The sequence below is a fragment of the Amyelois transitella genome, chromosome 31 (genome assembly GCF_032362555.1).
Source record: "Amyelois transitella isolate CPQ chromosome 31, ilAmyTran1.1, whole genome shotgun sequence".
In the NCBI taxonomy this organism is placed as follows: Eukaryota; Metazoa; Arthropoda; class Insecta; order Lepidoptera; family Pyralidae; genus Amyelois; species Amyelois transitella.
The window spans coordinates 3846040-3863206 of record NC_083534.1 but is presented as its reverse complement, the minus strand read 5'-3'; the positions used below and the strand labels follow the sequence as shown (position 1 = coordinate 3863206).

Sequence of the window (17167 nt, the reverse complement as noted above, 5' to 3'; positions counted from 1 at the left end):
GTGTCCAGCACGCGGCGCGGGCTGCTGCCGCTCTCCGCCGAGGCGGCGCTGCTCGGCGAGCTCGCCTACCACAGCCCGCCTTACGGTGAGACACACACACATACACACACACAGTACTATACCGCTCGCCGTGTCCAGCACGCGGCGCGGGCTGCTGCCGCTCTCCGCCGAGGCGGCGCTGCTCGGCGAGCTCGCCTACCACAGCCCGCCTTACGGTGAGACACACACACATACACACACACAGTACTATACCGCTCGCCGTGTCCAGCACGCGGCGCGGGCTGCTGCCGCTCTCCGCCGAGGCGGCGCTGCTCGGCGAGCTCGCCTACCACAGCCCGCCTTACGGTGAGACACACACACATACACACACACAGTACTATACCGCTCGCCGTGTCCAGCACGCGGCGCGGGCTGCTGCCGCTCTCCGCCGAGGCGGCGCTGCTCGGCGAGCTCGCCTACCACAGCCCGCCTTACGGTGAGACACACACACATACACACACACAGTACTATACCGCTCGCCGTGTCCAGCACGCGGCGCGGGCTGCTGCCGCTCTCCGCCGAGGCGGCGCTGCTCGGCGAGCTCGCCTACCACAGCCCGCCTTACGGTGAGACACACACACATACACACACACAGTACTATACCGCTCGCCGTGTCCAGCACGCGGCGCGGGCTGCTGCCGCTCTCCGCCGAGGCGGCGCTGCTCGGCGAGCTCGCCTACCACAGCCCGCCTTACGGTGAGACACACACACATACACACACACAGTACTATACCGCTCGCCGTGTCCAGCACGCGGCGCGGGCTGCTGCCGCTCTCCGCCGAGGCGGCGCTGCTCGGCGAGCTCGCCTACCACAGCCCGCCTTACGGTGAGACACACACACATACACACACACAGTACTATACCGCTCGCCGTGTCCAGCACGCGGCGCGGGCTGCTGCCGCTCTCCGCCGAGGCGGCGCTGCTCGGCGAGCTCGCCTACCACAGCCCGCCTTACGGTGAGACACACACACATACACACACACAGTACTATACCGCTCGCCGTGTCCAGCACGCGGCGCGGGCTGCTGCCGCTCTCCGCCGAGGCGGCGCTGCTCGGCGAGCTCGCCTACCACAGCCCGCCTTACGGTGAGACACACACACATACACACACACAGTACTATACGGTCTGTAAAGTAATCAACCTCATTTCAACCGAAGGCCTCCTCCAATGACCTCCACCTCTTTCTGTTAAAGACGTCCCACTTCCAACTTTTGTAAAAAAAAAACGAACCGCCTCCAATAGATACCCTCCATTTTTTGTAGTCGGTTAAATATCGGCAAACTTACTCGTGAGTGTTACAAACGATTTCCTGAAGACCGCATCATAATCGGTCCAGCGAAACGCGAGATTTTAAATTTATAAAATAAACATAATTAATACAATTATATAATAAACATAATTATTAAAAATATATTTTTGAAAAGTCTCAGAAAAAATTAATAAAAAAAAAAAAAAAATTGAATTTGAATTTAGTATTGAAAATCCTCTCTCAGGCCCGCTGGACAACGCGGAGCGCGACAAGCTGGTCCGCGCCCTGGGCCCCCACGCCAAGGTGCTCTTCCTGAGCTGCGGCGGCGCGCTCTGCTGCGGCGGCACCCTGGAGGAGGCGTTCCACCAGGCGCGGCAGCTCACAGCCGCCTGCGACGTCCAGCTGCGGCTGGCTACGATGCCGCTGGACGAGATCATCCTCATTGATGAGGAGACCAGGCAGAAGGTATGATGTGCTGCTGCCGCCTCTGTGGCGCGGCGGTAGTGCGCTTGTCTGTGACACCGGAGGTCCCCGGTTCGGGTGTGATGAGAAGAGAACCCTTTCTCTGATTGGCCCGGGTCTTGGATGTTTTATCTATATAAGTATACGTATTATATATACATATAATCATGTCTATATCCCTTGCGGGGTAGACAGAGCCAACAGTCTTGTAAAGACTGATAGGCCACGTTGAGCTATTTGGCTTAATGTTAGAATTGAGATTCAAATAGTGACAGGTTGCTTGCCCGTCGCCTTAAAGAAGAAACACAAGTTTATAAGCCTGTCCCTTAGTCGCAATTTACAACATTCATGGGAACGAGATGGAGTGGTTCTATTCTTTTTTTTATTGGTGCCGGGAATCACACGGCTTTAAATTATATAAATATATAATATATATGTATTTATATTTATGGGACAAATTTCCCATGGATGTCGTAAAAGGCGACTAATAAGAGATAGGCTTTAAAACTTGGGATTCTTTTTTAGGCGATGGGCTAGCGACCTGTCACTATTTGAATCTCAATTCCATCGTTAAGCCAAACAGCTGAACGTGGCCTATCAGTCTTTTCAAGACTGTTGGCTCTGTCTACCCCGCAAGGGATATAGACGTGATCATATGTATGTATGTATGTAGAATTATTATAATAGGTACCTACGTACTTAGGAAAGGTAGAAACTAATGGCATGAATTGATGAGGGACCGGAGATAGAGAATGGAAGGGGAATTAGAGGAAGTGTTCGTGTGTATGTATGCATGTATAAATATATATGCATACATACACACCGAGTGCCCGAAACCGCCGAGCTTGCATGAAGAGAGTTATGAATGTGGATGAAGCAAAGGAAGTATGCAGGGATCGTGGCAAGTGGAAAGAGGTAGTCTCTGCCTACCCCTCCGGGAAAGAGGCGTGAGTTTATGTATGTATGTATGTATGTATACATAAAATCACGCCTCTTTCCCGGAGGAGTAAATAAATAAATATATAAATATATATATATGTTTATTAAATTTCACAGATCTACGAGGCCTCCCGTACGCCACCGAAAGACTCAAACAAGTGGCGCGTCGGAGGCGAAGAGTTCGAAGCTCTCATGCGCATGCTCGACAACGCCGGTTTCCGCACCGGGTACATTTACCGCAACCCCCTCGTCAAGGTCAGTTCTCATTTATGTTAAGAAGCGTCTTTATATACAGGGTGACTTTTAATTCAACTGCATAAATTTAACTGTTAAGTGTACTCATCTAAAGGATATTTAAAAACGTTAAAAGAAAAATATCGGTTCATATTTCAGAAAGTACGAAAAAAAATTAAAGTATCAAAATCCACGATCCTTAATACGTAATATCACCCCGGCCGGCGGAAAAGCGACGCGTAAGATTCGGAGGTCAACGACACTATTCATTCAGCTGAGCGATTTCGACAACTTTGTACTTACTTGATCTTGATACTACTAAAAGAATTTATTTTTTAGAGATTTATTTACATGTTTAGTTTTAATTTCTTTTTGTAGTATTGGTCTTTAATAAAGCGTGTGACGTAGTTTTTGAGGGTTTTTTAAATGTGAAAATGATGACGTTTAATTTAAATAAAAATAGGCTCAAACGGCTTAGAAGCATGGGTATAGTCTATGTTTAAAAGGATGCAGTTGTTTTAAATGTCACCCTGTATATATATAGTAGTATAAAGTAAGATGCAGGCATAAGGTGGCGAGGGAAAATGCAAAATTGGGAGGGAATCCATGTCGTTAAACTGCCGCTCCCCCTTACCCCCCTCAAACTGCGCCTCCCCCTTATCTACCACAAACTGCCTCTCCCCCGTACCCCACTCAAACTGCCTCTCCCCCTTATCTACCACAAACTGCCTCTCCCCCGTACCCCACTCAAACTGCCCCTCCCCCGTACCCTACTCAAACTGCCTCTCCCATGTACCCCACTCAAACTGCCTCTCCCCCTTACCCACCTCAAACTGCCTCTCCCCCTTACCCACCTCAAACTGCCTCTCCCCCTTACCCACCTCAAACTGCCTCTCCCCTGTACCTCACTCAAACTGCCTCTCCCCCTTACCCACCTCAAACTGCCCCTCCCCCGTACCCCCCTCAAACTGCCTCTCCCCCTTACCCACCTCAAACTGCCTCTCCCCCTTACCCACCTCAAACTGTCCCCTCTCCCTAACCCCCTCAAACTGCGTCTCCCCCTTACCCACCTCAAACTGCCTCTCCCCCTTACCCACCTCAAACTGCCTCTCCCCCATACCCTCCTCAAACTGCCTCTCCCCCGTACCCTCCTCAAACTGCCTCTCCCCCTTACCCACCTCAAACTGTCCCCTCTCCCTAACCCCCTCAAACTGCCTCTCCCCCTTACCCACCTCAAACTGCCTCTCCCCCGTACCCCCCTCAAACTGCCTCTCCCCCATACCCTCCTCAAACTGCCTCTTATCCTTACCCACCTCAAACTGCGCCTCCCACGTTCCCCTTCAAACTGCCCCTCCCCCACGTGCACACGTTAAAATATATTTATAAAATGTTTTTCTTTTATCACCAGAACGACGTGCCCCGCCCCAAGAACGACGTGGAGGTCCCGCCGGCCGTGTCCTCGCTCGGGTACCTTTTGGAGGAGGAGGAGTTGTACAACAAGGGGTCAGTCGCTCATTTTAGAACTTTCGCGTTGTTTACATTTATATATATATATATATTCATTCATATAATCACGTGTATATCTCTTGCGGGGTAAATAAATATATACATTCAATACATACATACATATAGTCACGTCTATATCCCTTGCGGGCTAGACAGAGCCAACAGTCCCAAAAAGACTGATAGGCCACGTTCAGCTTTTTGGCTTGATGATAGAATTGAGACCCAAATAGTGACAGGTTGTTAGCCCATCGCCTAAAAGAAGAATCCCAAGTTTATAAGCATATCCCTTAGTCGCCTTTAAACGACGCCCATCGGAAAGAGATGAAGTAGTCCTATTCCTTTTTTTTATATTGGCGACGGGAACCACATGTAGGTATATATAATTTATTTTCAAATACAATAATTATGCATACTTTTTTTTTCTGTAATAACATTTGTTTTTTTTTTTAACACAGCATTTGGAAGAAAGGCACGGGCAAGGCGGGCGAGCGCACCCGCTGGCTGAACTCGCCCAACGTGTACCAGAAGGTGGAAGTGCTGGAGACGGGCACCAGCGACCCGAAGAAGATCACCAAGGTAGAATATTTGAGGGTCGAGGCGGAGTGAGCGTGTGGGTTTTTTTTTGATCTAATAGAGAAGTGCCAAGTCTGTGTGAAGAAATAAAAAAAATATAAAATACATTTACAGAGTATGCAAATTTCAATACTAATTCAATTTTTTATGAAACGTTATAAAACATACATATAATCACGTCTATATCCCTTGCGGGGTAGACAGAGCCGACAGTCTTGATATGACTGTTAGGCTAGGATAGCTTTTTGGCTTATTGATATAATTGTGATTCAAATAGTGGACAGGTTGCAAGCACATCGCCGAAAAGGAGAATACAAAGTTTATAAGCCTATCCCTTAGTCGCCTTTAACGATATCCATGGGAACGAGATCCACCTCGCAAGGGATATAGACGTGATTATATGAATGATTCCCAAGTTAATAAGCCTATCCCTAAGTTACCTTTTACGACATCCATGAGAACGAGAACCACCCCGCAAGGCATATAGACGTGATTATATGAATGAATGTGTAAACCCGAGATATATCCAAATGGAGACACAATAATGTAGTGTATTTTATTTTTTGCAGACTTGATACCAAAAATGTTAAAAGAGGCTAGATTGTGTAACAGCTGTTTTAAATATAAAAATATAGTTTGATAACCGATAATGGGGGTGTATCAGTAAGACGGGGTAATACATCTGACTGTTGAGGATTGAAAGAGAGGTAACATATGTTAGTTTAGTTACCAACGGTCGGTGTAAAGATAGGTTGTGTAGCTGGAACTTTATAAAGCTGTTTAAGAGGGTATACCAATAAATTTTTCATTGCTAGTACACGTGAGCGTCAAAGCATAATTACTGCATAATTACGCTTTTTAATAGGATCAGATATTTTAGAAAAAGAAAATAATAACATTTTATGTAAAAAAAAAATTTTAAATAAATAAAAAGATTTGTTAAATAATTCTACTTAATGATTTCACGATTTTTTGCCGCGTGAACCGAAATGTGTAAACACTTAAAATCATGCTCGCTCGCGTCGCTCGCTTGCTCGCTCGTTGCGCTTAAAAGTATAGCCAAGGTATAACAGCTGTTTGTTGAAAATGTTCTTTAAAAGCATAATAATGGCTATGAATAAGATCTAAAGGCGTTGATAATGAGGCGGTGACTAAGGAAATATTTGGGTTACACAGAGGCGATTTTGACTGCAGTGTAATTGATTTCTCAAAATGTGGTTACATTTTAAAAAATTATAATGCTTAATTTGTGTGCAAAATGTCGACGTAGACTCAGTTGATAACGATTTATTAAGGAACATTAATCGTTTTCAAATTATTTGGCGGATTGAAAGATACAAGAATGATACATCTGGAATGAGTCCGCCATTTTTGTTTTAAACGATATTGTATTTATTATTTTCTTTAACCGTTCTTATGTGCAATAATTTCGAGGGCAGAAAAAAAACCTCATTTAATTACGATCAGAAAAGTAGAAATTACGATTTTCGCAATATTTAATTAAATTTAAATATTTGATGCTAAGTCGATGGTTTTTTTTTTCATATGATGTTGATCGTTAATTAGAGAATCGGTAAATAACGAAAAATAGCGATTTTGTTTAAATCGGTAAAATATTTAATTTCTTACATTCGGGAATTTTTATTTTGCATACCAGTCATATTTTTACCAGTGCCAACAATAATTTTCAATCAAAAATTTTTGTTATTTTTAGTGGTAGAAAGTTTTTCGACAATTATTCTTAACAAATATAATAATTAACACAAAAATATTTTCCACCTAAATAGTTAAACGAATTTATTATCTGTCCAACTTTCCACATTCCATTATTATTTTTTTCTGTTTTTTTTTAATAGCTTTATATTTATATATTATTTTTAAGGTATAATCACCAAATTTATAGTATAGACTGGTATATTATTTAATCAGTTTTTAATTTTATTGCAGAAAAACATATATTTCAAAGATTTATTTAGAGTAAAATTTTATATTAAAGATGTAAGCATTCCTTGTTAGAATTAATATTATATTAGGAGTAGATGTTTGCGCATTTTGGGCATTTTATTACGAAACTAGAGGAACTACGAAAAAGTAGCCTATAATATGTTATTCTGGGTCTTCAGCTACCTACATACTAAATTTCATTGTAATCGGTTTAGTAGTTTTTGCGTGAAAAAGTAACAAACATCCATACTGACATACTCACAAACTTTCGCATTTATAATATTAGTAGGATATCATAGCTCAAAGGATTTCAGCGAAAATCTTGATATTTGAATTATTACCCTACTATTTATTGACCTAACAATCTTGTTCATTACTTTTAAATTACTAGTTTTTCAATAGGCAGGTACCACATATTATATTATGATATATAATAATTAACATTTAAAAAAAATGCAAAATTCTCCTTTTTTGGCTCCATTTAAATCTATCTAACAGCTCCAAATCAAGTTTGTAAAACTTCAAATTAGATAATATAAAATCATCAGAAAATTATTTAGTTACCCGCCATACCAGAATTTTATAATATAACCAAATAAGTTATAGGTACAAATAATTGTTTAATAATCTTTTTTCAATTTGTCCAATTAATAATTCCTTTCTTTTGAGTGGTCTTCAGAATATTTTTGACTAATTACCATTGCCACAAGTTTGCAAATAACATAGCACACAATATAATTTTGTGAATCATTAGCTTTTTATGCAGGATTTCCATATTTACATTTATATAATTGCACAAACTTTAATCACCTGTTTAAAAAGAAGTAGGTTTTCAAACAATTCATTTAGAATATAAGAGATAATGATAAAAAAGTAATATATAAATTGCGCTTTTTTTTATAAATCATGTGCTTTTAATGTGTGTGTCGATTTTTTTTATATAATGCTCCAAATTTTTCGTCAAACTTTATGATTAAAAAAATGTTTTCATTATAATAAAAGTTAATTTCCTAGAAGTTTTATAAAATATATTTTGGTTTTCGTTTCCGCAGTAGTATTGTATAATACATATTATTATTTATTACAAATTTGATTGAAATAAAAAGAAGATGATAATAATATAAATTCAATTTATTTTTTTGTTGAAATGTAGTCAATTAATGGATGAAAAGGATATTATTCTGATATTATGTCATGGAGTTTGACGAATTACGCGTTAAGGTTTGATAGTTTTAAAAAAATATGCTATTTTAGGATATAATTAATTCCGATGTTTTTTTTTTCATGAAAATATTCGGTCGTAATTTTTTACATATGATTTGTATTATCTTAGGTTGTTCAGTTATTTCGTTATAATTTTCGCATACGTTACTTCTTATTCGCTAAAATAAAAGTGTTTTTTTAATGTAACGTTAAAAATTTACTTTTCGTTCGACCGTTTCAAATTTAATTTTTTCCAAAAAAACTATATATATTCCCCAAACTTATTATTGCCTTTTTGTGTAAAATTTAATTTGGTAATATTGTCATATTGGTCTAAATGATGCTTCGATATTTATAAATTGTGCTTCATAGAGTTATTATATCTAAACAAAAAATACAAGCAAATAAACAATATTTAAAAAAAGTTCTCACGAGTATATAAATTGTTTATTTGATTGGCATTGTATTGTTTATCAATAAAATTAATATATAACAATTATTAACGGTTTTTCTTTCAAAATCGACGCTACTGACAAATGAAATGCTTTTGAAAAAAACAAAAAAATATTTTTAACATTTTTTTTTGTGTTTTTTTTTCTTTGTGCCGTGACTAATAAAATAATGTTTTGCAGTGGGTCGACGCTAACAACGAAGAGGTAAATAATAATTTGTGAAGTTAATTTTAATTCTTTTCTTAACCATTTTACACTGGGGTACTTTGTATATTTTTCAGATATATTATTTATGTTTCTTTTTCCTTATTGTATTGTTATTTTTCTAATTTTTATATTTGAAATTGCGGGACCTGTATATACATAGGGTTGTCTGTTAAGTCTTTTATTTCTTTTTTTTAGTTATTTTTTATTTAATTTATAAACGATTAAATTATTAGAAATATTTATTTCTTCTACATCCTTCCGTTGGTTCGGGACACACTGCTTTATTGAATTAAAAAATAAATCGAATAGCTTTTTAATAATTTAACTTTAAGAAGCTTTTACTAAAATATCGTTTCAACAGCATTTCGTTTCTTCACCCTGGTTATGAGGATGGAATTATTAATTTTATAAAAAAATATAATAATTTCATTCCTTGAAAAAAAAACATCGAGTTTGTACAGTGTAGCGCAAAAGAAAAAGTTTTAGTCAATGTTGCCACATGGAAAATCCTTTCATCACTGCCTTTTTCCTTTTTGCATTCCTTATCAGTAAAAAATGCATGACTAAAAAAATTATTTTTTTTAATATTTTTTTTGTTAATTAAAAAAAAACTGTACATGCTCGATGGCCAGGTGTTCTATCTCTTTCGCTCTCCCTATCCTAACTCTATGCTGGCAACATTACTAATCGAAACTTTTTCTTTTCACCCCTACACGTGTGTCGTCGGATTTTGCACTCCGATCGTGTGCCGATCGTATTCCGATCGTGTTCCGATCGCAGTGGGTACAAGATGGGTCGCCTGCGCACTCTAGTACGCCGGTGAAGATAGATACACTACAATTTGTGCCCAAGAACACTAATCCGAAGGAGTTCAAGGCTTTGCAACAGCAGGTATGTTTTTTTTTTGTTGTTGTCCCTATAAGTCAGTAGTTAAGAAAAGTTTTTTTTTTTGCTGAGTCATTTTAAATTTTTTTTTTTTTGTTATTATTATTATGAAGTTACTTTATAATGCTCCATATACAAATTATTGCTATTTATGAGTTATGATATGAAAAGATTAAATTTTTTATTAAATTGTTGTAATTTTTTATAATCTTCAAGTATATATTATGTCATCCTAATTTTAGATTATTTTTACTTTATTTAAAATTTTTTAACTTGCTTTATAAATGACAAATTGTTATAATAAAAAAATATATATATATAACTAAATTTCTATAGCTTTTTTTAAGCAATTTATTTTTAAATACTTTTATAATTATGAAAAAAAAACTTGCTAAATTTCTATAGTTTTTTTTTCAAGCAATTTTTTTTAAATGCTTTTTTCCCGACGCAATATATTATTATTGTTATTAACTAAATCCCCCCCTCTAATATCAGATCAAGGACAACCGGCGAGCGGACAAGATAAGCGCCGGCCCCCAGTCTCACATCCTGGAGGGGGTCACGTGGGACGAGGCCGCTAAGCTGGTGGGCGAGGACGCCGCCAACACTCACACCGGGGATCATGTGGTAAGTTTGTGATATACAGACCCTTGGCTGAAAGTCTTAGGAGCTTGTGATATGTATATCAAAAGTCTTGGCCGAATGTCTTAGGAGCTTGTGATATGTATATCAAAAGTCTTGGCCGAATGTCTTAGGCACACCCCATTAATATACTCAATACATATATACTCACATATGATCACGTCTATATCCCTTGCAGGGTTGCTAGACAGAGCCAACAGTCTTGAATTGACTGAATGGCCACGTTCAGCTGTTTGGCTTAATGATAGCTTAGTTATGTTTGTAACAGCGGTATGTAAATGTTTTTGGCAATAAATATATTTTTATTTTATTTTATTTATTTATAGAATTGAGATTCAAATAGTGACAGGATGCTGGCCCATCGCCTAAAGAATACCAAGTTTGTAAGCCTATTCTCTTAGTCGCCTTTTACGACATCCATGGGAAAGAGATGGAGTGGTCCTATTCTCTTTTGTAATGGTGCCGGGAACCACACGGTACTGCCGGGAACCACATGGTAAACATAGCAAGGGATATAGACGTGACTACATGTATGTATAAATTAAATAAGTTGGGAAATATAACACACGAGTGTACGATGGCAAAAAAAAAATTAAATTTTTTTTAAAGTTTTTTTTTTCTTTTTTTTCCCCCAACCAGGTACTCATGGGAGCGGCGTCCAAAGGCATCATCCAGCGTGGTTATCAACACAACGCTACCGTTTACAGCGCTCCCTACGCCCGCAATCCGTTTGACCAGGTCTCCGATAGAGAGCTGGACGAGTACAAGAGGACGGTCGAGAGGAGGCAGAGGGGCAACGATTGTGAGTTGATGATAGATGTATCAAGGATAACATCACTCAACAATGTCATTGTCAGTGACATTTAAAACAACTGCATCCTTTTAAACATAGACTACACCCATGCTTCTGAGCCGTTTGAGCCTATTTTTATTTAAATTAAACGTCAACATTTTCACATTTAAAAAACCCTCAAAAACTACGTCACACGCTTTATTAAAGACCAATACTACAAAAAGAAATTAAAACTAAACATGTAAATAAATGTCTGAAATATAAATTATTTTTCTAGTTACAAGATCAAGTAAAGTACAGAGTTGTCAAGATCGCTCAGCTGAATGAATTGTGTCGTTGACCTCTGAATCTTACGCGTCGCTTTTACGTCGGCCGGGGTGATATGACGTATTTAGGATCGTGGATTTTGATACTTTTATTTTTTTTCGTACTTTCTGAAATATGAACCGATAATTTTCTTTTAACGTTTTTAATATCCTTTAGATGAGTAAACTTAACAGTTAAATTTATTCAGTTGAATTAAAAGTCACCTTATGTCACTACTTGTATTAGAAAAATAAAGTAATTTTCCATAATGACCCGACCGTGTGGACCGTTCGGTTCAGACGCGTGAATCAGATGAAGAAATCGTTAAATTCAGTAAAAAATCTTTACATTATTTAAATTTAATCTTATTAATCTTCACAGACGACACAGACATCTCGGAGTCTGAGGCAATAAGCGCGGCCATGATCACGTCGCCGGCCAGCGCGACCGAGACCGAGGAGGAGTCGCGTGATGGTAACATATTGGGTTTTATTTGCACACACACACACACACTAACACACACACACACACACACACACACAAACACACACACACACACACACACACACACACACTCTCACACACACACACACACACACACACACACACTCACACACACATAACATACCTTGAGGGGTAGATTGAAAAGACTGATAGGCCACGTTCAGCTGTTTGGCTTAATGATAGAATTGAGATTTAAATAGTGACATGTTGCTAATGGAAGAATCCCAAGTTTATAAGCCTATCCCTTGGTCGCCTTTTGCGATATCCAAAGGAAAGAAATGGAGTGGTCCTGTTCTTTATTCTATTCTTTTTAATTTTGTTTTTTTTTTTGTCAACTTTATGTAACAAAATAATACATTTTTAATTGCTTTTATGAAGAACACAGCATCAGTAAACGCGAAAGTATGTTCTGATTTTACTGTTATACCGCTCAACCGATTTTGATGAAATATTCTGAGAAATGTTGTTAATTATTCTGTGTTGAAAAAGGCATTTCTAAAACTTTTATAAAAATTTAGATCATGCTGTATGGCTTAATGATAGAATTGAGATTCAAATAGTGACAGGTTGCTAGCCCATCGCCTAAAAGAAGACTTTAAGGTATATTATTAAACTGTCAGTATTTATGTATCACATCTACATTAACTGTAATTAGACTGTAAGACTGATTTTTTAAATAAATTAATAAATTTACAATGTATGTATGTATAATTTTCAGAAGCCCGCATCTTAAGAATAGAGACGAAACAGGTGCCGATGCGGAGCCAGCCCGAGGTTGTGCTTAGCGATGGTAAGTCCTTTTCTATTTTATTCAAAATATCTTTAAAAAATTCTTAAAAAAAAACCTTTTTTTTCCATGTAAACATTTATTTTTTATTTTTTTTATTTGTGTAGTTTCGATCTAATAGGAATCAAAATTGGTCGTTTATGATTTTAATGAAACAGCCAGTATTAATATGGAATTTATCTGTTTTCAAATCTGATAAAAAAAATTCATAGGTTTTTTTCATTTTATAAATATCATTGTACAAATCTTAACTTTGTTTGAAAAGGTAATATTTTAATAGGAAATGTATGAACATCGCCGTATAAGACGACAGTTTTTTTTTTTTCAAAATTCTTGTTTTATTCTTTGTGAATTGGCACATTTTTATAACTTGTAACGCAACGCATGGTTGTTATTAAGCATGATAAAATTTCGACTTGACTCAAATTTCCATGCATTGTAATTTTTTGTTCACAACTTGTATTTGGATAGTGCATTTTGATTTCTTTTTTAGGTATTTGGGACGAAGTAGTTTCATACTTAATGCTATGATTTATTTCCAAATACATTTGCTTACATTGAAAAAAAAAGAAATTTTTATAAATGAAATAAAAAATAAGTTTAATAAATTTAATTTTCTTTTTTGGTGGTCTGAGATAATAGACAAATCATATTCATATTTTTCTAAAAATTACACGTTTAACAGTAGTTTTTTTCTTTTTCGCTGTAAGCAAATGCAAGCACGCGTTTTATTGAATGGTAAAAAATAATATTTTCACTCCCTCTAGTCGACACAACCGATTTTCTCAACGCCGAGAGGTCATACGCCGATCGGACTAAAGGTTTGTTGCTTATTTTTTTTGCTTCGTCTTAGTGTTAAGATAATTAACAAAAAAAAATTTTTTTTTTTTTCATTTTAGATTTTATAAATTTTTTGCACATTTTTTTTTTTGGAGTGAAACAAATAGAAGCATGATGATTTGGGTTACAAACACTAAGATGTTCTTGCACTTGATAATTTTAATAATATCTTGAGCATGCATTGGTGGTTCGTATGCTATACTGTTTTCAGTGTATCTTATTACATACTTATATGTATATTACATAGTTATGTATGTGTTTGGTAATAGTTATTTTCAAATACGATTATTCATTTAAAATTATGAATAATTAAACATGTTTATCAAAATTTTTAATTTTACAAATATATACGTTATATGTTTTTTTTTCAATATGTATAAGTACTAAATGTATCCTCTATAGACGTTAAATCTTTCCCCATAGGACATTGGGGTCGAAAAAAAAAAATGAAAAATCCAATATAGATTTCCCTTCGGGCTAAACTCAGCGTCCATGATATGTATATCCCAATTAAAATTCCTAAGTGTTCCCAATTAGACCTGAATCGGGATCCGAATCTGCTGTCCGACGATGAGGTATTCATCCGGCCCGGGTATTCATCCACGGACGCGTCTCGTGTCACGTCTCCTATGTCGTTGACTGTACCGCGTTTTGGTAGAGGTGAGAATGGTTGAGTGTTTGAAAAGAGTGATTTATTTCGTGTGTTTAAGTAAATAACATGTTAATTCACTTTAGAAGCGAGTGATTTTTGCTTTCCATGTTCATAATTTTTCGTGTTTTGAAGAGGGAAGGGTTCTAAGAGTGGTCTTCATCATGTGTGATCAAGTAAATAACTTGTTAAGTCACTCTAAAACCGAGTGATTTTTGCTTTCCATGTTCATAATTTTCGTGTTTTTATGGAGGTGAGATTTAAGGGTTTTTAAGAGTGATTTTCATTGTGTGTGATCAACAAATAATTACATGTTAAGTCATTCTAGAAGCGAGTGATTTTTGCTTTCCATGTTCATAATTTTTCGTGTTTTTGAAGAGGTTTGATTAAAGGGTTCTAAGAGTGATCTTCATCGTGTGTGATGAAATAATTACATGTTAAATCACTTTAGAAGCGAGTGATTTTTGCTTTCCATGTTCATAATTTTTCGTGTTTTGAAGAGGTCAGAGTGAAGGGTTCTAAGATTGATCTTCATCATGTGTGATGAAATAATTACATGTTAAGTCACTTTAAAAGCAAGTGATTTTTTCTTTCCATGTTCATAATTTTTCGTGTTTTGAAGAGGTCAGATTGAAGGGTTCTAAGAGTGATTTTTCATCATAAGCTATCTAGTATCTAGTAAATAACATGTTAGGAAGCGAGTGATTTTTGTTTTTCATATTTGATTCATAATTTTTGGTGTATATTGAAGACATGAAATTGAAACTGAGGTGGTTTAGAAGTGTCATTTATAGTAATCACTCAGAGAGCGAGTGATTTTTGTTTTTTCAGCTTTTTTTCATCATCTTTTGTATTTGCAAACAAGCAAGCTTAAATTGAGAGGTTGTGAGAGTTTTTATCATGTTCCATTTTGTAACTAGTAACATGAGTCACTAATGTAGCGAGTGGTTTTGGGGCTGATATTGTGTGTTTTAGAAAAAAAAAACATGTAAAATTATTGACTTGTGTCAATGACATGTTATATCACTCTTTCGAGCGAGTGATGTCTGTTTTAGTTTTCACTTTTGTGTTTGTTGGAGACATTATCTTGAATTGAGGGGTTAACAGTTATTTTTTCATTTAGTATATTAAACCACTCTGAAAGTAAAGTTAAAGTGATTTTTGGTTTTTATCATTACAATCAACTTTATAAAAAAATTGTATATAACATGTCATAGAAAATTTGTATCCTACTTACATATACATATTATCAATGCGAAAGTTTGTATGTATGGGATGGTTGTTTGTTACTCTTTTACTTTTATACTACTGAACCGATTACGCTGAAATTTGGTAGGTAGCTGAAGACCCAGGCTTTTTATCCCCAAGTTCCCCCAGGATTGATTCCAAGCGGACGAAGTCGCGGGCGGCCTCTAATAATATATAAAGTCATCGTTCCGTGTATTCTCTATTTGCAAAGCGGACCGCGATCCGAACCTTCTGTCCGATGATGAAGTGTTCGCGGACTCGCGCCAAGACCCTGTTCGCGTCGTGGTGCGCGCGCGCACCGCCGCCGTACAACATCCCGTCGTTAGAGGTAACGAATGTTGTATGTCGCAATTTGGGTTGGAGTGTGAGCGTTGGCGGTCATAGAGTGTATAAGTATTTATTATAAAACATAGTATCGTTGTGTTAGTATCTCGTAACTCGAGTTTTTAACTTACTCTAACTTAATCTGTGTTATTTGTCCCGTATATATTTATAGAGTGCGCAAATGGTTCTATGGATGGGATAAATTATAAAATGTTGAACATCCGGACACAAATAAATGTTGACTGTGGATATTAATCACTACATAGTATAATGCAACGTCGCTTTTCGCGTTTGGTCCCCTGACTGAATGTCTGTATTCAAATTCAGTCCACGATGTAGATTACTACATCTATATTTGTTCATTGACGTCCGGTGACAATGCTGCTGTGTAGTTTCTTCCGCTGCTTCTTCTACACATGCGCTTTGGAAGATTTGTGTGATGTCAATAAGTGATACCTTGTATTTAATTTTGAAATTAAATCTATTTTATTCTATTAATTGTCACTAGCTTTGTATTGCAGTCCATTTGCGCACTCTATAGATGAACTCAATGGGTCTCTACTCTATAGATGTAACTCAATGGGTTACATTGCAGGTACAGTGTCGTTATTGTCCGTATTTAAAATAGTGAAGAATTGTGTTTATTTAGTTATTATAATGTTGTGTCGTTGTATTAGCTAAGGTTCTGTGTTGAGATTTAATTACATTTATATTGACAGTATTTTAAATTATACAAATGGCTAGGTACCTTGTGTTGTTCGTGTATATCTCGTCCTTTTAATGAGGAGTTTTCAAGGTGACATTTAAAATTAAGTAGTAACCAATTTTCTCAATAGATGGCGTTGAGGCAAATTAGGTGTCAGCTCTGATTTAAATTCCATGTCAGTTTACTAAATTAATGTTACGATGATGCGCCTATATTTTTGTAGTTTTTTTTTACAATAAATGGCTATCCATGATAAAAACTGAGTAAAGGCTTATAGGTCTAGTCCTGTCACGTAGGCGTGGATCGCTTAAGCTCCCAGACCTCAATAAACACCAATAATGTTCAAATAAATTAATGTTGGCAAATGAAGATATTTTTTTATTAAAAAAAAAATAGTTATAGTGTTGTGTTTTGTTAGATTATTTGTGCAAACAATAAAAATTACACGAACATGTGCACGAAAAATATGTACATAATCATGAACTTGACACTTGACATTCTTGACATTGACACTTGCCTGTTTACCAACGCCATCTTGTGAGTTTTTTTTTAATGTCTCTGAAAATTTTTCATTCATGTTCCACTCGTTATTAAATCAGATTGTGTTGTATTATTTCGTTTTTATCTCCGTCTCATTTTATGTCACAATAGAAACCGAAACGGCAATAGGTTTT

At 36.9% G+C, this 17167-nt stretch overlaps 1 protein-coding gene across 1 annotated transcript in view; it reads left to right on the top strand.

The window, feature by feature from the left end:
• Nucleotides 1-17167, top strand: part of LOC106138603 (uncharacterized) — a 61295-nt gene that overhangs the window by 38685 nt on the left and 5443 nt on the right. Inside the window, exons 8-18 of the mRNA XM_060953163.1 lie at nucleotides 1534-1754; nucleotides 2808-2945; nucleotides 4333-4427; nucleotides 4886-5006; nucleotides 9590-9700; nucleotides 10190-10321; nucleotides 10976-11138; nucleotides 11817-11909; nucleotides 12658-12729; nucleotides 13494-13547; nucleotides 15675-15791. Coding sequence (XP_060809146.1) covers nucleotides 1534-1754; nucleotides 2808-2945; nucleotides 4333-4427; nucleotides 4886-5006; nucleotides 9590-9700; nucleotides 10190-10321; nucleotides 10976-11138; nucleotides 11817-11909; nucleotides 12658-12729; nucleotides 13494-13547; nucleotides 15675-15791 — 1317 coding nt within the window. The remainder of the gene's footprint in view (nucleotides 1-1533; nucleotides 1755-2807; nucleotides 2946-4332; nucleotides 4428-4885; nucleotides 5007-9589; nucleotides 9701-10189; nucleotides 10322-10975; nucleotides 11139-11816; nucleotides 11910-12657; nucleotides 12730-13493; nucleotides 13548-15674; nucleotides 15792-17167) is intronic.